The following is a 23,703-nucleotide window of genomic DNA, read 5'->3' on the forward strand; positions in this document are numbered from 1 at the left end:
ATTTAAAAAGAAAAAAAAAACAATGAAAATGAGCTCATCGATATAGAGAACAGATTGGTATTGCCTTAAGTAGGCTGGGGCAGGGGAAAGGAGTGAGGATAAATGGGGTCAGAGGTATAAATTTCCAGTTATAAAATGAATAAGTCATGGGATATAATGTACAGCATGGTGACTATACTTAGTAATATTGTATTGCATGTTTGAAATCAGATAGGAGAGTGGATCTTGAAAGGTCTCATCACAAGAAAAAAAAGTTTATGTAGACTATGGATATGAACTAGACTTACTGTAGTGGTCATTTTGTAATATAAATATCAAATATTACATTATACATCTGAAATAAATATAATGCTATATCAATTATACTTCAGTAATAAAAGTATTTTGAATAAAATGTATTGAATCTGAAAAAAGTGAGGAAAATATTTTAAAAAACAACCTGAAGAGAAAGTACTAGATAGAGATAATAGGCAAAGAAGATCCAAAATATGTATAATAAGAGTTCCTAAAAAAGAATAACCAAAGCAATACAATAGAATAAATTCTAAAAAACTCTAAAGAAAATTTTCCTGAAATGAAGAAACTTTAAACTGCAAAATGAAAGGACATAGCACATTAGCCCAAGATTTTCTATATCAAGACATATATTAAGGAAATTCTTGGACTTTAAAGAAAACAAACAAAAGAATCCTTTGTGAATTCAGACAAAAAGACTAAGTACCGATAAAGGAAATAAAATCAGGTTATGATCACTTTTTTAACACTGTATTCCAGGAAATCAGATTATGATCATTTTTGATAGCAATAATTTTTTCCAGAGTATAATATATTTAAGATACTCAAGAAAAGAAAATGTGAACCAAATATTTTATATTCAGCCAAAACAACCTATTATTCCCATGAGCCTTTACTGTGAGATCTAGAGAAAGAGATTCAGGCAACCAAAATGACTGATGACATCTACATAAGGTGACCATTATAAATATATCAACCTATGAAACTAAATAATGAGACCAGTCACAAAAGTACAAATTCTGTATGACTCTACTCAATGAAATATTGAAGGCAGTCAAACAGAAAGTAGAAAGATAGATGCTAGGGGGATGGAAGGGCAGTGGCATTAGTGAGTATAGAGTTTCAGTTTTCCTGGGTGAAAAAATTCTAGATTGCAGAACAATGTGAATATGCTAACAATACTGAACTATATACATATGCTCCTTGACTTATAATGGGGTTACATCCCAATAAACCTATCTTAGTTGAAAATATTGTAATTAGTTGAAAATATTAATGTTGCATTTGATACATCTATAATCTACCAAATATCATAACTTAGTCTACCAAGTATCTATTGATGGAGTATCACTTTCGTTCCATTGTAAAGTCGAGAAATCATAACTTGAACCATCTTAAATGGGGGACTGACTGACTCTACTTGAAAATGGTGAGATGATAAATTGTCATGTATTTTTTCACTATTTTTAAAAAATGATAGTTATAATAGAGACAGTGACATAGTACAATTATCAAAAAATGTGGGGTGAATGAGAAGAGTAGAATAAAAGCAGAATAAGTACAATGATTGCCTTATTGGTATTGGCTGGAAATAAGAGAAATACTACTTCAAATCTGACAGTGGAGAGGGATAAAGGGAAAAATGGACAAGTAGCTAATTCCCATATTGCTCACAGTAGGGAACCAACAGATAGTGCTCCCCTAAAACAAGCAAGTGTCGAGAATAATTTATAAAGGTATAGATATAAAACAAAACTATTGGAATAAATAGAAAATTTACTAAGTATTAAAAGTTTATATATGCGTATTAAATAAGGCAGACAACATAGACTCTGTGTGAATACAATGAAACAAGATGACAAATCTGAGGATGAACATAAAGATCAAAATGTGAGTGAATTTAACTCATAAAAAGAAAAAGTTCAGATTAGCTAACAAAGCAAAACCCAACACTATGATGCGTGCAAGATAGACACACACACAGTCAAGAAGAGAAGAGAAGCTGGAGGGAGGAGGAGAGTGACCTAGAAATATTAAAATAAAAAGAAATACAGATGTGGACAAATACAATTAAAAGAAACAGAGTTTTCCCTAGCTGGTTTGGCTCAGTGGATAGAGCGTTGGCCTGTGGACTGAAGGGTCCCAGGTTCAATTCCGGTCAAGAGTACATGCCCAGGCTAGAGGCTCGATCCCCAGTAGGGGGTGTGCAGGAGGTAGCTAATCAATGATTCTCTCTATTGATTTTTCTACCTCTCTCTCCCTCTCCCTTCCTTTCTGAAATAAAAAAATATATATATTTTAAAAAAAGGAAATAGAGTTCACACTAGAAATCTGTTAAGAGAATTCAGACCAAAAAGAGCGACAAAGAAGGTAACTTCATAATGCTGAAAGATACAATTCACAATGAAGATGTAACAGTTATGGAACTTGCACTTCTAGAAATCTAACCCCAAGACACCCTGATATATAGTATATTTGACCTTTTAAATAACATGGGGATTAGGGGCACCAACTCCCTTGCAGTTGAAAATTCACATATAACTTTTGATACCCCCCAAAATTAACAGTCGTTGGCCCTTGGTATATGTAGGTAACTGGTTCCAGAACTCCCATGGATAACAAAATACACAGATGCTCAAGTCCCTAATATAAAATGGCATAGAACAGTGCATACAGTCAACCCTTAGCTTCTGCTGATTCCCAACCACAAATGGAAAATACCATTTTTGATCCCCAGTTGGTTGAATCTGCAGACTCAAAACCCACATGGACATGGAGAGCCAACAGTTGTTTATTGAAAAAATATCCACATATAGATGGACCCGTGCAGTTCAAACTTGAGTTGTTCAACGGTCAATTATATTTACATCTCCCCAAAGAATGAGTTGTCATTATTTATTTCCATTGAAGACATATATCAAAGCTCTCAAAAGAGAAACCCAATGCTAAAGGCAAACTTTTATTCATAAAACTCTGTGATAACACATTATCAATAATGTGCATACTTTTTCTGTTTGTGCTTACATATTTTCTAATGAAAACATAACTGTTCAACACAATGTATTCTGTATTTCTTACATTAGAAGGCATGACTTTCATAAAGATCATATCAACACTTTGAAATGACTGAGACTAGCAGTGTAGAACCCCTTAACATTAACCCTAAAAGTTGCTTATGCTGACCTCTTTTAACCATTTTGGCTCTTTTTTCCTGTTCTTTCTTACTTTTGACATGCTGTTGATAATTGAGCATCCCAACACTTTCCCCCATTATCATAATATTCTCATGCCTTTTTCAGTTTCTAAAAGATAGAAAAATATTATTTTTTTTAAGAACAGCATGGAAAATATTGTTTTTGGAGGTACAAGAAAAAATGAACTTGAAGGGAGGGAAAATATTCTCAAAATATTTTAAAGGTTTGGGATAAAATTGAAAATTTAATAATGAAATTATAATGTGTAGTTTTCTCAAGCTATTAATAGTAATATCACAGATTTAGAAACCATTACCAGAAGATTTTCCTTTCCATATAATTCTCTTAACAGTAAGTAGAAGTCATTAAATAAAATGAGCAAGCTCATATCACAGGAACATGTCCAAAGTCACTCTTCCATGTAACTGTCAAGATTTTGCCAAAAGCCACTTTTTTTATATTTTTCACTTTTTTCATAAATAATCTAGGGTTGTAATAATTGCATATCATTGCTCTCTTTTGAGAAAACGAATAAAAATGATCAACAATACAGATTTTTAATAATTGTTTGCTTTTTTAAATGATTTATTTTTAAAAAGACAAAGTCAGCCATTCAGTTTATCTACAAAATGTCAGATTGGTAATAAAAATGCAAATGTTCAGTTACTTTTAACCATTTTGGTTTTCTTGATCTGTTTCCTATGATTTGTAATTATTTTCATAAGACCACTGGCTGAAATTCTAGTTCAATGAAGAACGCGAATAGGGAGAGAATTTTATACATACATATATAAAATGTAAAATTATTTTTAAGAACAAAACTTATTTTTAAAAAACACATTTAAAACCTAACATCTCTTTAAAAAATATGTTTGGGGGCTTCCTAAATTGTTTAAAAGATCAGTATGAAGAATTCTTGTAAACAGTTCTCACAGAGTCTGTGTCCTTTTAACTTAAAAAGGCTTTATATAATAATTGCTCTGTAAATATCAGAATTTTTTATATATTGTGCTATGTACACAAAGAAGCCGACAAATGGCTTATCTTGTACTTATCAACTTGTTTATTTTTATGCCTCCAAAAAGCCATATTTTTTTTTACAAGAGCAGCTGCTACTTTGTAAATATTTTAATGGCTTCTGTTAAGTAGAGCTGTCATTTTTGCAAACAATATTGTAAAAGATTTTCATTCTTCCATGTGATTGCATATCTTGAAATGTGTTTTACCCTGAAAATCCCTTGGAGATTTTAGACTGGAAAGGATATCTCCTTAGAATGCACAAGGCCAACAAAAGAATAGCTAGATTTAAAGAATAATGTATAAGATCACCAGGGAAATAGTGCCATTTATTTCAGAAGACAAATGTATAAAAGCAGTAAGTTCTCTTAGCTCACTTCTTTTTCTTTGGGCTATTTGAAAAAATGGAACAGTATTGGCTTTGAGCCAGACATACCAGATATGAACCTCGATTCTTTTGCTCCTTAATAGAGATTAGTAGACATTTGGTCCTGTCCAAACTGTACATTGAGACATTTGGTCCACACCAAAAGGTCCTTGAAATTTGTCCCTATCAAAAACATTCGTGAGCATATTTGGTTCATGCCAAATGGTCCTGGAGATTTGGCGCTGTCAAAGATGTCCACGCTTAGAAAATACCTCTGGGTTCAAATAGCTCATAATGTTTACGCTTTTGGTTCACAAAATTAGTACATTAAAAATACCACCATGCCCCTGGCTGGTTAGCTCAGTTGGTTGGAGCATCGTCCTGATAGCCAAGGTTGTGGGTTCAATCCCCAATCAAGGCACATAACAAGAATCAACCAATGAATGCATAAAAAGGTGTAACAACAGATCTCGATCTCTCTCTCTCTCTCTCTCTCTCTCTCTCTCTCTCTCTCTCTCTCTCTCTCTCTCTCCAATAAAAAAATACGATCATGTTTTATTAGTCCAATAATCCAATAGTGTGGCTGTATTGCCAATAATACCCCTTCTTGCCTTGGTAGCCTAGCTGGTAATAGCACATGGGGTTAGGTAGATAGGTTCTGGATTCAAATATTGCAGAAGAGAAGGATTTATATTGCTATGCATACTACATAGCAAGAATCCTACAGTTAGAGAAATACATAGGGGATGACAAGTCGAGGATGGGATCTCACAATGCATGGCGTATTAATATGTCACTGCATTTCGTGGGATATGTCTGGGTCATTCAAAAAGGGTGAAATTTGGAAGGAGGAGCTAGGTCAAGCTGCCAAGTAAAAGGGATGGTCAATGTGTTGATGTAAATATTTTACAGACCATCCTATTTATTCAGGAGTGAGAATGGGTATGGCTCTCCTGCCACATAGCAGTCAGGTATAATAACCACAATGAGGCGTTATGTGGGTATCTATTAAACATCCTATAACTATCCCATCACCCAGGTCTAATGGATGATGTTTCCCTTGAATCAATGTCCTACAGAGATATAATTGCAGTAGAAGGCAGGAACCATCTGCCACACATTATTGGAGAGGGTTTTAGTGGATGTGACGTCTACACTTACCTGCCCGTCGGCAGGGACCACCACACCCTTGGCTGGTTCCACCTACTGGCTGATCCAGTCCTGCTCAACTGGATGTCAAATCCATAAGACATTAGTGAGGTTTCCCCTATCAATAAACCAGCAACCATTGGGCAGATGGCTACAAAAGAAAAACAGCAACCCTTCTTTTGCTTGGCAATATAACATCTTTACTTGAAAATCATGGCGGAATATGGCAGAAGTAGGATACTCACCCAAAAAAAGCCAATGCTACATCACAGTGGGTTTTGTTACCATTCCCATTTCTTTTAACAGAGGTAGGAATAAACGTACTAAGAGAGGAGAATCTGCACTGCCCAAAGTACAACTAGTTAGAATGTGGATAACATTACAGTCATTAAAGATGTGACAGGAAAACATCAGCACTGTGTTGATATTGATGGGGTAGTAAGGAAAACACTGAATAGGTTAAAATGACATGCAGAAAAGAAACAAATGCAGCACCATCACAGTTACTTCAAAGAACTCTCTGTGATATTCATGATGAAGAGGTCCTGTTAATGCTACCAGAAAGAAACTTATTGGAGGAGAAACCAAGATGGCGGCATAGGTAAGCACCTAAACTGCTGCCTCGCACAACAATTTCAAAACTACAACTAAAAGACAGAACGGACACCATACAGAACCACAGGAAAGCTGGCTGAGTGAAAATTCTACAACTAGAAGGAAAGAGAAAAGCTCACAGAGAATTGGAGGTACGGCAAAGGGTCTTTGGGCGCGCAGAGAGGAAGGGCGGCTGAGAGCCTGGCTGACTTTCTCTGGCGGAAGGGGGAAGGAAGCCCCCGACCACACTGAACCCCAGTTCTGACTGCACTGAACCCCAGTCCCGGGCGAAACCCCGTGGACCCAGGCTCATACAGGGGGAGTCTGGACTGTCAGGTAGAGAGAAAGGCACTCGGAGACCCGGGGGAGACCCGGGGGAGCCCCGGCAGGCAGGGTTCTGGAGGCGCGCGCGCCAGTGTGCACAAAGGCTGCGGAGGTTGCCACAGGCTTTCCCTAGCAGAAGGGAGTCCGAAGCTCCTGACTGCAATGAACCCCAATTCTGACTGCACTGAACCCCAGTTCCAGGCGAGCCCCTGGAGAGGGCAATTGGGAGGGACCAGGCCTGCAAGGGAGGGCAGTTAGGGGTGACCAAGCCAGCAGAGGAGGGAAGTTGGGGGCAACCAGGCCTGCAGGGAAGGGCAGTTGGGAGGGACCCAGGCCTGCAGGGGAGAGCAGTTGGGGGGGGGGGGGACCAGGCCTGCAGGGCAGTTAGGGGTGACCAGGCCTGCAGGGGAGGGAAGTTGAGGGGGGGACCCAGGCCTGCAGGGGAGAGCAGTTGGGGGGGACAAGGCCTGCAGGGGAGGGCAGTTAGGGGTGACCAGGCCTGCAGGGGAGGACAGTTAGGGGTGACCAGGCCTGCAGGGGAGGGCAGTTAGGGGAAAACAGGCTGGCAGGGGAGCAGTTAGGCATCAATCAGGCTGGCAGGGGAGTGGTTAGAAGGTGATCAGGCTGGCATGCAAAAGCGGTTAGGGGCAATCAGGAAGGCAGGCAGGCGAGCAGTTGGGAGCCAGCAGTCCTGGATTGTGAGAGGGATGTCCGACTGCCCGTTTAGGCCCGATTTCACGGGGATCGGACTTAAACGGTCAGTCGGACATCCCTCAAGGGATCCGAGATTGGAGAGGGTGCAGGCTGGCCTGAGGGACACACACCCCCGTGCACGAATTTTGTGCACCGGGCCTCTAGTTGGGCTATACTATGCCATTGATTTATGCACTAACAATGGAAAGGCAAGAAGAAACAGATATATAGAGTGTCCCAAAAAATGTATACACACTTAATGGCTAATAGTTCAATTGATGTGTCTTTCTTTTCAGATTTAACCCATTGGAACTAATAATTATTCAAAGTGTATATACATTTTGGGGGACACCCTGTATATATACATACATATACACACATATGAGAAAGTACTTATATTTGCATGGGAAAAAATCTCTACATTAATCCTTCATTATGTATGATGGATTTCATAATTGCAAATATGAATGCAAGCCAACCCACTTCTAACAGATTCACAAGTAAAAGGATGCTTGCTTCACTTTTTTAAAATATGTTTTTATTGATATTTAAGAGAGAGAGTAAGGGAGAGGGACAGAGAGATAGAAACATCAATGATGAGAGAGAAAAATCATCAATTGGCTGCCTCCTGCAGAACCCCTACTGGGAATTAAGCCCACAACCCAGGCATGTGCCCTGACCGGGAATCAAACCCATGACCTTTTGGTTCCTGGGTCGATGCTCAACTGCTTAGCCACACCAGCTGGGCGCTTGTTTCACTTTTCACAATCATTGTAGTGAAAAAATATCCTCTTTGGGTCTAACACATGAGTATATGACAATGGAAAGTAGCACCCATAAGTGTGCATCTAGGTTGTTTGGACTTCCATTTGTGCCTCTGAAATATGTAAATGAGGGTTAGGGATTGAGAACCTACTTGAGGAAACAATGAGTGAAAATTTTCCTAACCTAGTTAAAGGAAAAAGTCACATAAGTCCAGGAAACACAGGGAGTCCCAAACAAGATGAACCCAAAGAGGCCCACACCAAGACACATCATAATTAAAATTGCAAAGGTTAAAGGTAAAGAGAGAATCTTAAGAGCAGCAAGAGAATGACAGTTACCTACAAAGGACTTCCCATAAGATTGTCAGGTGACTTCTCAATAGAAACATTTCAGACCAGAAGGGATTGGCATGAAATAGTCAAAGTGATGAAAAGCAAGAACTTACAACCAAGACTACTTACTCATAGCAAGGCTATCATTTAAAATTGAAAGCAAAATAAAGAGCTTCCCAGACAGAAATGAGCTGAAGAAGTTCATTACCACCAAACCAATATTGCAAGAAATGTTAAAGGGCCTTAAAAGGAAAACAATTTGAGGGGATAAGTATAAAGAATAAAATGGTAATAAATATGTACCTATCAATAATCACTTTAAATGTGAACAAAGTTATATGCTCCAATCAAAAGATATAGGGTAGCTGAATGGATAAGAAAACAACCGATATATATGCTGTCTGCAAGAGACCCACCTCAGAATAAAAGATACACTATGAATAGTCAAGTTAGAAATGATATTTTTAAATGTGAATTCAAAAAACATTCATTATTCAATTATCAGAAACCCCTGGTTGAACTAAATGTAAGAATGACAAAAGTAATAGGGGGTGTGACTATAGGTTTTCCACTGTGCACTACACAGTAAATTGCCAATTTATTTTATTTTATTTTTTTTACATTTCATTGGGGCATATAAAAGCTTTCCTGTAATCATACTCATAAGGGAGTTAGCAGCAACTGTATCTGTATTTGACTCATGTCTTATCATTTTTTAACAGAACTCCTGGAGCCTTTAGACAGAGGGGATATGCTAAATGAAGCATTTGTTGGCCTATCTTTAACATGTCAAGAAGAAGACACATTTCCAGAAAAACTCTCTCCCTTTTGTTCAGTCCACAGACATATTAATCAACAAAGAACACTGAATGTCTCTTCTAGCAGGTAAAATATGTTGAACTAAGAAAATTGCTGCATAAAGTATTTAGTAATAAACAATTTAAACATTCCTTGTTTAAATGCAAACTAAGAGTTAAATGAAATTTCAGAATGTCAAAGGGAAAAATGTGCATTTTCTCACATCTAAGACTTTGCAGTATTTTGGTCATGCAAGAGTAGGCAAGATGGAGGCAAAAGTGAATGTAGAAAAGATACTGTTAGAATTAATGTTATTTAAGGCCAAAATAAAATTAATGTATTGAATTGTTTGTATTCTGTTGTTAAATTTTAGGACTGTTAGATTATTAGATTAAGATATTAATTTTGAATACTTAAATTATAATTTATATGTTATACTTATACAAGCTAGCCATTAGTTTTTGAAATCTGATGATAATTTAGTATCTATTCAGCTTGCCACATTAGGTTTTTAAGAAAATAAACATAAGGATAAATGTGAAATTAAAAACACTAGATAAAGTAATAGTGTTACTTATAATGAAAATAATAATATGATGATAATACTCTGAAGCAAAGGTCAGCAAACTTTTTGTGTAAAAGGCAATATATTATGCTTTGTAGGCCATACAGACTCTCACAACTACTTGTAACAGCCACAAAAAATATATATAAATGAGAGTGGCTGTTACAGTAAAACTTTATTTACAAAGCAGGAAGTGGGCAGGAATTGTAGCTTGGTCTGTAATTTATACAGCTGCCCTTAAAGATCCCAACTCTATGCAATAATTATGAAGAGACCACATTTTTCATATATATCATATGTGATGGATATCAGTATGTGATCTATATCATGTGACGATATATGGCTATCTGTGGTGTTCTAGGAGATTGCGCCCATCCTCCCACCACCCAAAGCTAGTTCAAAACCTTATAGTTTTTGTAAAGGATGACAGGCTTCGTGAAAACCAATAGCTGACTTGACTTAGAGCTTAAGACTAGAAAAACTCCATCCAGCAGCATTGTCAATAAAAATAGCAAACTCACCATCAGTAAAAGTAACCAACGTGTATATGTGTGTGTGTGTGTGTGTGTGTGTGTGTGTGTGTGTATAAAATTGATTTATTAAATATATATAATTGATTTCAGAGAGGAAGGGAAAGGGAGAGATAGAAACATCAATGATGAGAGAATCATTGATTAGCTGCCTCCTGCACGCCCCGCTACTGAGGATCAAGCGCGCAACCCAGGCATGTGCCCTTGAATGGAATAGAACCCGGGACCCTTCAGTCCACAGGCCAATGCTCTACCACTGAGCCAAACCAGCTAGGGCAAAAGTAACAAACTTGATAATTAATGAACAGGGAAGGCCACAGTTCTACTTATTAGGTCAAGTGTCAGTATGGCAGGCTAGCCAGAAATTGAACAGGAAGATGCTGGAAATGAGAGAACCAAAGAGAAGCTGATTAAACTCTGCACATTCCTGATAGAGTTGTATGACCTCATTTTTTGGTTCTCTGTCTTGCAGAACCCTAAAATTTCCCCTTATACTTCTTTCCTCCTTCACACCCCATTATCAAAGGTGCCTCTCTCTTTTTGCCTTTGATCACCCACCTACCTCCCCTCACCAAAAACTAAAAACCTATCCCTTTGAATTGAATGGTACTTTTAATTTTAGGCCTTCTGATCTGCAAGAACACCAGGAGTTGGAGAGACCAGACACTGGGCTTTGGTGTTTTTTCCATTCTATTTACAATTATTTTGAATTTTTGACATCCTATCTTCAAGTCATGACAGAAGTGTGGTTTTCATGAAGTTTCATTTCTCCCTTTATTCTGTTTTGTACTGTTTATATATTCTGTTTTGTACTGTTTATAGAGGAAGTATTGGGAGATGAAAAGGAAGGCAACCACTATTAATATCTTCAGCTACCTGGAAGTCCTTCCTCAATTTACTTTTTAAAAAAACAATTTTACTGAGGTATAATTTACATATGCCATAAAATTCACCCATTTTAATTATACAATTCAGTGATGAATGGTAAATTTATAAAATTTGCAACTACTACCACAGTGTGGTTTTAGAACATTTCCATCACCCCATATACGTAGTTCCTTTGTGCCAATTTCTAGTCAATTCCCACTCCCATCTCCAGCCAAGACAATCATTGGTATGCTTTCTGTCTTAGAGAAACTTTATATAAATGTAAAATCATACAATCTGGAAATTTTATATAAATGGAGTCCACAATTTTGTATGTGTGTGTGTCAGGCTTCTTTCACTTAGCATTATATTTTGGAGGTTTATACATGTCACATCATGTAGTTTATTCCTTTTTAATTGCTGAATAGTATGATATTACATTGGTATAACACATTTTGTATACCCACTAATCAGCTGATTGATATTTGAATTATTTCCAGGTTTTGGCTATTATGAATAATGTTGCTATAAATATTTGCATATAAGTGTTTGTATAGTTTTATGTTTTGTTTCCCTTGGGCAAATATCTAAGAGTGAAAATGCTGAGTTATATTGTAAGTTTATATTGTTAGTTTTAAGAAATTGCCCAATTGTTTTTCCAAAGTGATTGTATCATTTTACATACCCACCAACAATGTATGAGGGCTCCAGTTTCTTTACATCCTCACCTATGCTTGGTATTGTCAGTCTTTTATAACCATTCTAGTTGGTGTAGAGTGGTATCTCATTATGATTTTAATTGTATTTCCCGAATGACTAATGATGTTGAGCATTTTTATGTGATAATTAGCCATTAGTATATCTTCTTTGGTGAAGTATTTATTCAAAACTTTTGTCCATTTTTTATTGAGTTGTCTTCTTATTCAGTTATAAGAGTTCCTTATATATTCTGAACATAAGTCCTTTATCAGATATACAATTTGTAAATAATTTCTCCCAGTCTATGGCTTGCCCTTTTATTTCTAACAGTGCCTTTTGACATGCAAAATTTTATTTTGTCAAAGCCCAATTTAGCTATTTTTTCTTTCATTGATTGTGCTTTTTGTGCTATATATAAATATTCTTTTTCTAACCTAAAGACACAAAATTTGTCTCTTGTTTTCTCCTAGAAGTTTTAGTAGTTTGAGTCTATTTTGAGTTCATTTTTGTGTGTAATGTAATATAAGTATCTAAGTTCATGGAAATCCAATTTTCCCAATACCATTTGTTGAAAAACTCATTTCCCCCACTGAATTGCTGTGGCATCTTTGTCAAAAAATCAATTGGCCATAAGTGGAACGGCTTATTTCTGGATCTGCCATTCTGTTCCATTTACTTATATCCTTACACCAACAAGAGCCTAGACTTTGCTCTATGGAAGGCTGTACTGAACCAGAGTCTCACAAAATACATCACAATACCACAAAAATCCAGTCGGAGAAAGATAAATATCACATGATCTCACTCATATGTGGGATATAATGATCAACATAATTTGATGAACAAGAATAGATCCAGAGACAAATGGCAGGGAAGGGGGTGGGTTAGAGAGCAACCAAAGGACTTGTATGCATGCATATTAGCATAACCAATGGACACAGACACTGGGGCGGTGGGGCATGCCCAGGGTGGGAATGGCTGAGGGGGTGGGGGGTCAATCAGGGAAAAAGGAGACCTATGTAAAAGTTTAGACAATAAATAAAAATAAATAAGCAGTAGAAAGATGAACAGTTCCATACAAAGTTACTACAAAGCAACAGAAAATGAAAACCTACACATATCAATTGAGGAAAATTCTACCCCCACCCCAAAAAAACAACCACCATGAAGTAGGAAATACTGCAACAACACTGGAAGCAAAATTAAATATAACAAGCAACTGGGTACATGGAAATGCCTCTGAATTAGAAGACAAAAAACTAAGAGGAGGAGAAGGATGTGGATGGTGGGAGGGAGGAAGCAATGGAGGAAGTTCATTGAACTCAAGAAAGAAAAGGAAGAAGACAGTATTACCTCAGAAATGAAAAATAAATTACAAGGCATCCAAATGAGAATAGTCAAAATAAAATTTAATAAAAGGCACTGAAAATGCAGAAAACAAGTAAATGAAAAGGAGATAAAGAGAGAAGTAAAAAAAAAAAAATGTCAGGGAGAAAGTACAGTAAGTCCTCACTTAATATCAATAATAGGTTCTTGGAAACTGCCACTTTTAAGTGAAAAAACATATAATAAAACCAGTTTTACCATAGACTGACATAAAAAAGAGTTAAGTTCCTATAGCATGTTTCTGAGCACAAAAACATCACCAAATTTCTAAATAAAGACCCAAAACACTTCTAATATTAAACACTTAAGTAAATGTGAGTTATACATACATTTATGAAAGATTAACTAAAACAAGTAACATAATTATTTTCCAACCTACTGAGTCTAGTTCAGGGTCGCAGGTGACTAAAGCCTATCCTGGCAGCTCAGGATGAAAGGCAGGAACCCACCTGGACAGGACACCCTTCCATCGCAGAGCTCACTCACACACTCACCCACACTCACTCATACTGGGACAATTTAGACATGTCAGTTACCCTAACGTGCACATATCTGGGATGTGGGAGGAAACCAGAGTACCCAGAAAAAAACCCACCCAGACATAAGGAGAAAGTGCAAACTCCATACAAATAGTGGTTCCACTCATGGATCAATTTTTCTCTCATTTCAAAAGGTTGTTGAACTAATCAATGTTATTCGAGGGCTTGCTGTAATAGAATGGGAGATAAGGCAAAGAAGCAATGGGATTTGAATAATTTGATTCCTTGAAGAAGAAAAATGAAACAATGGAACAGAATATTTAAAACTATAATCCTGGAAAATGTTTCTGAAATACATTTTTTTAAAAAAAACATATTTGATCTACATACTGCCACTTGTGACAACATGGATGGATCTTGAAAATATGATAAGAGAAGTAAGTCAGACAGGAAAAGTTAAGAACCGTATTATTTCACTCATGTGGGATATAAAACAAAGCAACAAATGAACAAACAAGAAAAACAAACAAAAATGCAAAGACACAAATAACAGTATAGTGGTTACTAGAGGGAAGGGGGGTTGGGGTGTTAAAGAGATAAGGGGGTAAAATATATGGTGATGGAAGAAGACCTGATTTGGGGTGATAGGCTCACAATGCAATATACATATGATGTATCATAGAATTCTACACTTGAAACCTATATAATTTTATTAACCAATGTCATCTCAATTAATGTAATTAAAAAATAAAAATGCTATTTTGTAACCATTAAAAAAAGAAAAAGAAAGATTATACAGGTACCTGAGAAAAATTATCAAGTATAATGAAAGCTTAATATGCTAAGTGTCCAGTCTTTTGTTAAACCAATCAAAGCATAATATGCTAATGATATGCTAATACCGCTCAACCGCTCACTGTGATGTGCACTGACCACCAGGGGGCAGATGCTCTGACCAGTAGGTTAGCTTGCTACTGGGGTCCGGCCAATTGGGACTGAGCGAGATGGGCTGGACATGCCCTGGAGCCCTCCCGTGGTCCCTCCCCGGCCCCGATCCTGCACCGGTGGGGTCCCTTGGCCTGGCCTGCACCCTCTCACAATCCAGGACCCCTCAGAGGACGTCAGAGAGCCAGTCTCAGCCCGATCCCACAGGCCAGGCCGAGGGACCCCACTAGTGCACGAATTCGTGCACCAGGCCTCTAGTATTAGAATAATTGGTCCTAAGACATACCCTAACAAAGTTCTTAGATTCCACTGATTAATTTTAAACATCTTCAAGGCCTCCTTGTAAAAGATCAAGTAACTTACAAAAGCAGAAGAATTAAACTAGCATTAACCTTTTCAAAAATAAAATACAAGGCAAGGCAAAAGTGGAGCTGCAATTTTTAAAAACTCCAAGAAAGTGTGAACCAGCTCTGAGTACCAAGGCTAAAGGAAAACAGTTTTCCTAAACCTTCTTGAAGAATGTACTAGAGGAAGAGCTTCACCCAACCATGAGATGACTCAGAAAAAAACAGCAAAGGACTGATTGTAAACGTTTCAATACATAAAAACAGTAAATCAGTATGGAAGACTCGTGTACAGACACTATATGTTGTGATTAAGTACAAATGATACAGCTGAAAAATGGGAGGAGTACAGAGAGTGAAAGAGAAAAGCAGAATAAGCTCACCGATTATTGTATGCAGGTAAGAGTTAAAAATGCCAATAAACAAATCACCTAATAAAAAGTTAAGAAAAGAACATTAGAAAAGAGATTAGGACAAAGGTAACCACTAAAACAAAACTACAAACCTTCCTAAATACCACTTCTAAAAATAAAAAAGAGCAAAGGAAACACACACTTCATAAAGAAACTTCATAAAGAAATATATACTTCATAGGTATATATTATATAACCAAATTCACATAATTATAAATATTCAGACAGACTTGGGACCAAGAATATCAGTCATATGCCTGGCTGGTATATCTCAGTGGTTGAGCATTGACCCATGAACCAGGAGGTCACTGTTCTATTCCCCATCAGGGCCTGTGCCTGGGTTTTGGGCTCAATCCCCAGTAGGGGGCATGTAGGAGGCAGCAAATCAATGATTCTCTCTCATCATTGATGTTTCTATCTCTCTCTCTCCCCTTACCTCTCTCTGAAATCAATAAAAAGATTTTTTAAAAAGAATATCAGTCATCAATGAGAATAAATGAACTTACATTTATTAAAAGATTTTTAATTTGCTCACAAACCAAGATCCAGCTATGTACTGTATATAAGAGATACATCTAAAATTAATTGATTCAGAAAAGCTAAAAATAAAGAGATGGGAAAAAGATATTCCAGACAAATGAAAGTTAGAAACCAACAATGGAAATCTTGGTTGCAGAGAAAATAGAATTCAAACTCTAAAGCATTAAATATGTGGCCATCCAAGTTTCATAACAAAAATATAATATTTACAAATATGTATGCACCAAATAACACAGAAACCACCTCTATGAAGGAAAACCTACAGGAAATGCAAAAAGAGAGATACACACTAATAATAGGAGACTTTAACTCATTATTCTTTTTTTTAAAATAAATCTTTATTGTTCAGATTATTACAGGTGTTCCTCTTTTTTTCCCCATAGCTCCCCTCCACCTGATTCCCCACCCCACCCCATGCCCTTACCCCCCACCACTGTCTTCATCCATAGGTGTAAGATTTTTGTCCAATCTCTTCCTAAACCCCTCACACCCCCTTCCCCCTGAGAATTGTCAGTCCACTCCCTTTCTATGTCCCTGATTCTATTATATTCACCAGTCCATTCTGTTCATCGGATTTTTTTATTCACTTGATTTTTAGATTCACTTGTTGGTAGGTATGTATTTGATGTCATTTTGTTGTTCATAATTTTTATCTTTACCTTTTTCTTCTTCTTCCTCTTCTTAAAGAATACCCTTCAGCATTTCATGTAATCCTGGTTTGGTGGTGATGAACTCCTTTAGCTTTTTCTTGTCTGTGAAGCTCTTTATCTGACCTTCAACTCTGAATGATAGCTTTGCTGGGTAGAGTAATCTTGGTTGTAGGTTCTTGCTGTTCATCACTTTGAATATTTCTTGCCACTCCCTTCTGGCCTGCATAGTTTCTGCCGAGAAATCAGCTGACAGTCGTATGGGTGCTCCCTTGTAGGTAACTAACCATTTTTCTCTTGCTGCTTTCAAGATTCTCTCTTTGTCTTTTGCCCTTGGCATTTTAATTATGATGTGTCTTGGTGTGGTCCTCTTTGGATTCCTCTTGTACAGGGTTCTGTGCGCTTCCTGAACTTGTAAGTCTATTTCTTTCACCAGGTAGGAAAAGTTTTCTGTCATTATTTCTTCTAATAGGTTTTCAATATTTTGCTCTCTCTCTTCTTCTGGCACCCCAATAATTCAATGTTGGTACACTTAAAGTTGTCCCAGAGGCTCCTTACACTATCTTCATATTTTTGGATTCTTTTTTCTTTTTGTTTTTCTGGTTGGGTATTTTTTGTTTTCTCATATTTCAGATCTTTGGTTTGATTCTTGGGGTACGTTGATCTACAGTTGAATTTCTGTATATTCTTTATTTCAGACAGTGTATGCTTAATTTCTGACTGGTCCTTTTCCATTTTTTTGGCATTCTCATTAAGGTCCTTGAAGGTCTCATCAAGTTTCTCGGCGGTTTTTAGAAGATTCTTGAGTAACCTTATAAATGTGGTTCTGAACTCTATGTCATCCAGTAGTTTGCTTTCCTCCACTTCTTTCATTCATGACATGTTTCTTTGTCTCCGCATTTTGCTGCTTTTCTGTGTTGATGGAGTGTCTTTGTGTGGTAGGTGACCTATAGGGGCCAGTAGCTCAGCCTCCCCAATCACCTGAGGTGGACGCTCTTGGTACACCCCTTTGTGGGCTGAGTGCAAAGTCTTGGTGTAGTTGAGCCTTGATTGCTATTGGTACACTGGGAGGAATTGACCTCCAGGACAATTGGCTGTGAGGACCCGCTGTGTCCATAATGGAAGAACTGCTGCGCTAGAGACATGCTTATGGTGCAGGACTTGTTTCAGTGGGGCTTTGGTGCTCACTGAGTCTGCCTCTTGAATGTGTCACTTATGGATGTGAGGAGTTGAAATCTGGTGTCTCACACTGACCACTAGGTACACTGGCTTCTGGATCTCCAATGGGGTGCAGGTCAGCTACTGTCTGAGGCCACCCAGCAGGAGCTACAGCTAGAACTACAGTTTTCTCCTCTTTGCTTGGGGTTTGGAGGTTTTGGAGCTGTCTGACCTAGGCTGCAAGTTTGCTAGGTTAAGCTGTGACAGGGCAGGCCATTCATATGCTAAAGCCGCTGCTTGGAGCTTGGGTGGGTTTGTAGGTTGTGCGGGGTGGGGTCTCAGGATGTCACTAGGCTAGGGTGTGGCAAACAGCGATGGCTGCCAGTAAGGTGGCTTTGCATCTCCGACCGTGTCTCCACATCCTGCGCCCCAGCACAGTAAACAATGATTGCTGCGCGCAGCTCTGCAAGCAAGCCTCACTCACTTTCCGACCGGATGGCAGACAGTCCAGCTTCTCCCCGTAGGAGTTTGGGTCCCCCGCGTCTCCCCAGAAACTGGAGTTCAGAGTAATTGGGAGCTTGTCTCCCTTCGGGTTGAAAAAAGCAGTGCATCCAGTCACCCGCTGCCAGCCGATTCGCGTGCCTCCGTACCTCAGCTTTTTAGTGCTTGTGCACCCCTCAATGCTGTTTTCTCTTTCCTTCTAGTTGTAGAACTTCCACTCAGCCAGCTTTCCTGTGGTTCTGGGTGATAGACGTTTTGTCTTTTAGTTGTAGTTTTGAAATTGTGCGAGGCAGCAGTTTAGGTGTTTACCTACGCCTCCATCTTGGATCCTCTGCCCCTGTACTTGGATGGCTGATGGTCAAACTGGAAGCAGGCCAGGTGGTTGGAGACCAGTGAAATGCCAGCACCTGGCTATGATATTGAGGAGGCAGAGACGCTCTAGCGGGAGAAGCCGTGCAGCCCTTAGCCCCAGCAGCCGCGCTTCTAACTCACTATTCTTATTACAAATTCTGATAATGGCAAATAAATTTTCTTCTCAAAAACCCGTGTAATACTCACCAAAAGTGATCATATGTCAGGTGCCACAAAGATAGCACTAAGTTTCTTAAGAAAGAACTATTTCAAACTCTCTGATCACAAAGCAGTACAAGTAGAAACGTTTAGCAAGAAACAAAATTACCTTCTTCCTAGAAGTTTTTAAACCTTCTAATAAACAACTCTTGAGTGAACAAGGAAACTATAACATGAAACTTCTAAAAAATAATTATAATGAAAACTATATATAAGATCTATGGGACATATTTAAAGTAATGATCAGAGTAAAAGTGATAACACTGAATACTTTTATCGGAAAAAATAAAATAAATGAACTAATTCTAATTCAGTAATTCTAAAAAATAACAAGAAACTAAACCAAAGTTAGTCAAAAGGAAGGAAATAATAAAGATAAAAGGAGAAACTAATGAGCAGAGTAGAGGTTGAGAAACTTTCCCGAATATCTAGAGAGTAAATATTTTGGGCTTGTGAGCTTTATGCAATTACTCAACTCTACTGTAGCACAAAAGCAGCTGTTTTCAATACATAAGTTAATTTAGTTAAGGGTGTGTCTGCTTTTGCTCTCTTTTATATCCACATCATCCAAAAGAGTACCAACCACAGTGAGCATTCAACAAATATTCCATCCATAAATGAATGAATGAACCATAAAATATCAGCCTACTCTATAAAATGTTCTCTTAATTTTAAATCCTTCCCAATGACTGTTTACATTCTGCATATGCTTACAAGTCACAAAATGAAATTTTAATTTCTGGGTAGCCCTTAATATAGTAAACTATATTCATTTAACCTAAATATAATGCAGAAAACAACTGAAAACTGGTTTTGAATAGATTGTACTGTACTTAAGTTTATAAACAAACTTTCTAGAATATAAACCAAATGAGGGTAGAAATGTTTGCCTTTCTGTTTTTATTATTCACTACTGTGACCTCCAGGACTTAGAAAAGTGCCAAGTATTGTAACAGAAGCTTCATAAACATTAATTTAATAAATAAAGAAATTTTTATGTTATAAGAATATTTAGGATATAAGAATATATAGCTGAGTTCCTTCCTTGTTACAGTAACATAGTATTCCATTTGCAACAGCATGGATGGACCTGGAGAGCATTATGCTAAGTGAAATAATTCAGGCAGAGAAGGATAAATATCACATGATCTCACTCATTTGTGGAATATAACGAACAACAAACTGATGAACAAAAACAGATCCAGAGACAGAGAAGCATCGATCAGACCATCAAACCTCAAAGGGAAGGTAGGGGAGGGTGGGGGTAAGGAAGAGAGATCAACCAAAGGACTTGTATGCATGCATATAAGCCTAACTAATGCACACAGACAACAGGGAGGTGAGGGCATGAGTAGGGGGATGGGGAGGCAATGCGGGGTTAAGGACACATATGTAATACCTTAGTCAATAATAAAAAAAAAAAAGAATATATAGCTGATACTTAGTGTGTAGACATTTTAGATATATTAAAGAATCAGGCACTTCCAAATTTAAAGCAATTACAACACCTAGGGTATAAATGAAGTAGGGTTTCTTTTTTTAAATCACCATTATGTGAATTAACTAAGACTTTAATACTTTCTGTCACAAATATTATTACTCAAATTGTTTTCATATTTTCTATGTGGCTAAGACTACCACTATTTAAATGGTTGGTTTTCATATTTTTTACCTAGTCATTTAAAAAGATTACAGAGCCCTAGCTGGTTTGGCTCAATGGATAGAGTGTCAGCCTGCGGACTGAAGGGTCCCAGGTTCAATTCTAGTCAAGGGCACATGCCCGGGTTGCAGGCTCCATTCCCAGTAGGAGGCGTACAGGAGGCAGCTGATCGATTATTCTCTCTCATCATTGATGTTTCTCTCTCTCTCTCCCTCTCCCTTCCTCTCTGAAATCAATAAAAATATAAATAAAAATAAGTAAATAAAAAGATTACACAACTCAAAAATCACTTTAGAAGGAAAAAGAAACCACCATTCAGTGTGAAAACAGCATTGATCCTAGGACTAAAGTACAAATACTTAACTGTTAAAAGTTATTAAATTTTGGGTTAATATTATTTGATTCATATCTAAGCCACTTTTCTTTAACTTAGAATAAAAATATCCTTCTATTTAGAATCCTGATGTGTGCCTATAAATATAATGGATGAAATTTTTCAGTATTTACATAAAAATGTTGTCAAAAGAATGCCTAGCAATTTACCAGAAAAAAAAAAATTTACAGACTATAATTCATGAAAACTGGCTCAATACAACTGTCTCTGCCAACAGAAAACCTGACAGTCTGCTATCTCATTCGGCTCAGCCTCGGTTGACCTTGTTTATTCCTCCCAGCCTTGTAATTCTTGTTAACCTGGCATAAAAGGAAAACGTATGGCATATGTCTAGGAAGTTCAGTTCTGCATCTTAAACTGAAATAAATGTGGAATGTATGGAGGATTTCCAGAACTGGTTAAGTTCATATTATTCCCACGTAGGTGTGTTATGTTTGCTGTCTATAAAACTAGAAACTAAGTAGAGACATCTTTTTCTAAGCCTCAGTATTTGACTAAAAAACTAGCCAATCTTAAACATAGTTCCAAAGAAGATAGACAATCTTAGGCGCTTTTAAACCAAAAATTAAAGGGTATCAGCAGTTTGACAGCCTAGAGATGTTTACAGGTTTTCACTGAACCTCTAACTATGTTTCAGAAAGCTGATCAAGATAATGTGAGAAAGAAAATGGGAGCTGAAAAACAAAAAGAAGATTTCCATTTCCTCTCAGCCTAATCTGGTCTCCTATGAATTTTCTTATTTTTGTTTTCTGGCCCACTAAGTAAATCTTATTGAGAAGAGAAGTTACATTTTGCTGTTCCTTTAATGTGTCTCAAGAAAAGCTCTGAGGAAATGAGCTGCTTTACAGATTCATAGCTCTTCCATGACATGGAAGTTCTCCAGTACTACAACTAGAAAATCCAAAACTCCAAAATTTATATATTCTAAGTGGCAGTGTCTGGTTTTGGAATGTATTCTTTTTATTAACTAAGCCAAATGAAAAACATGAAAGTATAATTTCATGTACAAAGCCTTGTTAATGTTATATATTTTGAAACTTTTATCCTTTGTTAGTGGACTTCATGTGATATGTACTATTTGCATAGTATTTTTCTTCCACAAAACTCAGAGCATTCAAACTTCATAACTTTGCATTGAAAATACCATAAAATTTCAGCAAAAGAATATCCTTATTTATTATCTAAAACTGTGGTTAAAGTCTTCATAATGTGAAATATTTTACCTGGAGAGTATTATGCTAAGCGAATGGTGAATCTCAGAGGGAAGGCAGGGGTAGGTGGTTGGGTGGATGAGAAGAGATTAATCAAAGAACTTATATGTATATATGCATAACCCATGGACACAGACAATCGTGTGGTGAAGGCCTGGGGTGGGGCGGGTGCAGGCTAGAAGGTGTCAATGGGGAAGAGAAGGGGACATCTGTAATACTTTCAACAATAAAGATTAAAAAAAAAAAAAAAGAACTACTTGTAAACTTAGTCCATACTCCCCAGTGAAGACTAGCATTTCTCTTCACCTATTAATTGTTAATTCATCAGTGCTTTCACTGACTGTCAGTTATGTAAACAACCAACATATAATGCAGACAGATTTCAAAACAACTGAAAATTTTTCACAAAACAAAAAACTTGTTTCATGGCCCAGCTGGTGTTGCCCAGAGGTTGAGCATCAGCCCATGCACCGGAGGTCACTGGTTCAATTTCCCGTCAGGGCACTTGCCTGGGTTGTGGGTTAGATCCCCAGTAGTCCCCAGCCAATCAATGTTTCTCTCTCATAAATGTTTCTATCTCTCTTTCCCTCTCCCTTTCTCTCTAAAATCAATACAAACATATTAAAAAATAAAAAAGACTGTTTCATGAAGTCAATAAAATGGATAAAGTGTAGATCTCATTCAAAAACCACAAGGATAATAAAATTAAAAGAATTATAAAAGAAAATTAGCTTATTAGTAAAGTATTAATAGAAGCCTTAAAAAATAAAATCCTTAAATACTTATTGAAAAAAATGTCCCTCTTTTATGATCATGTATCAACGTTGTCAAAGTCAAAGATGCCATATAGTATATCATGCTCTTACACAGTCTGTTCTTTTTTGCACTAGCACCTCTTCTCACCCGCCTAATCAAACTGAGTTACTCTTTGTGTCTTCTAAGAATTCGTGAATTGAAATTATAACTTACATTTTTATATAAAATAAGCTTATCTATGTTTTTACCTTTTATTTTTAGTTAAATTGTCATTATTTACTATGACTTTCAATTCCATTTTTAAAAGATTCACTTCAAGGGGCTTTTTTTCCTATTCTCAGATATGATCTCCTGCAGTTTTTTTTTGTTTTTTAAGAATTAAGTTTGTGTGTGTGTGTGTGTGTGTGTGTGTGTTTTACTGATTTTAGAGAAAGAAGAAAGGAGAGGGAGAGAGAAACATGATGTGAGAGTGAAACATCAATCAGTTGCTGCAATATAGATCCTAACTGGGGGATCGAAGCCACAATCTGGGTATGTGCCCTGACCAAGAATTGAACCAGCGACCCTTCGGTGCACAGGACAACGCTCAATCAACTGAGCCACACAGTCAGGGCTCCTGCAGTTATTTTTAAATCTAGGTTCCCATACCTTTCTATGTCAAAAAAGAAAGATGAAAAAAAGTTAAAAAATTAAAACCTTCATGGAGGCAACTATGGAAAGAAAAAAATTACCTAAGAAAGATGGTGCCATACAGACAAAAAATTATCTATAATAATAAAAGCATAATATG

At 37.1% G+C, this 23,703-nt stretch overlaps 1 protein-coding gene across 4 annotated transcripts in view; it reads left to right on the plus strand.

The window, feature by feature from the left end:
- The window catches only part of WDPCP (WD repeat containing planar cell polarity effector), a 281,383-nt gene that overhangs the window by 239,365 nt on the left and 18,315 nt on the right, over positions 1 to 23,703 (plus strand). For all 4 annotated transcript variants that reach the window (XM_080686004.1, XM_080686006.1, XM_080686007.1 and 1 more), the window contains exon 15: positions 9,173 to 9,335. In XM_080686004.1, the coding sequence (XP_080542130.1) occupies positions 9,173 to 9,335 (163 nt within the window). The remainder of the gene's footprint in view (positions 1 to 9,172; positions 9,336 to 23,703) is intronic.

The sequence above is a fragment of the Plecotus auritus genome (assembly GCF_963455305.1).
Source record: "Plecotus auritus genome assembly, chromosome: 8".
In the NCBI taxonomy this organism is placed as follows: domain Eukaryota; kingdom Metazoa; phylum Chordata; class Mammalia; order Chiroptera; family Vespertilionidae; genus Plecotus; species Plecotus auritus.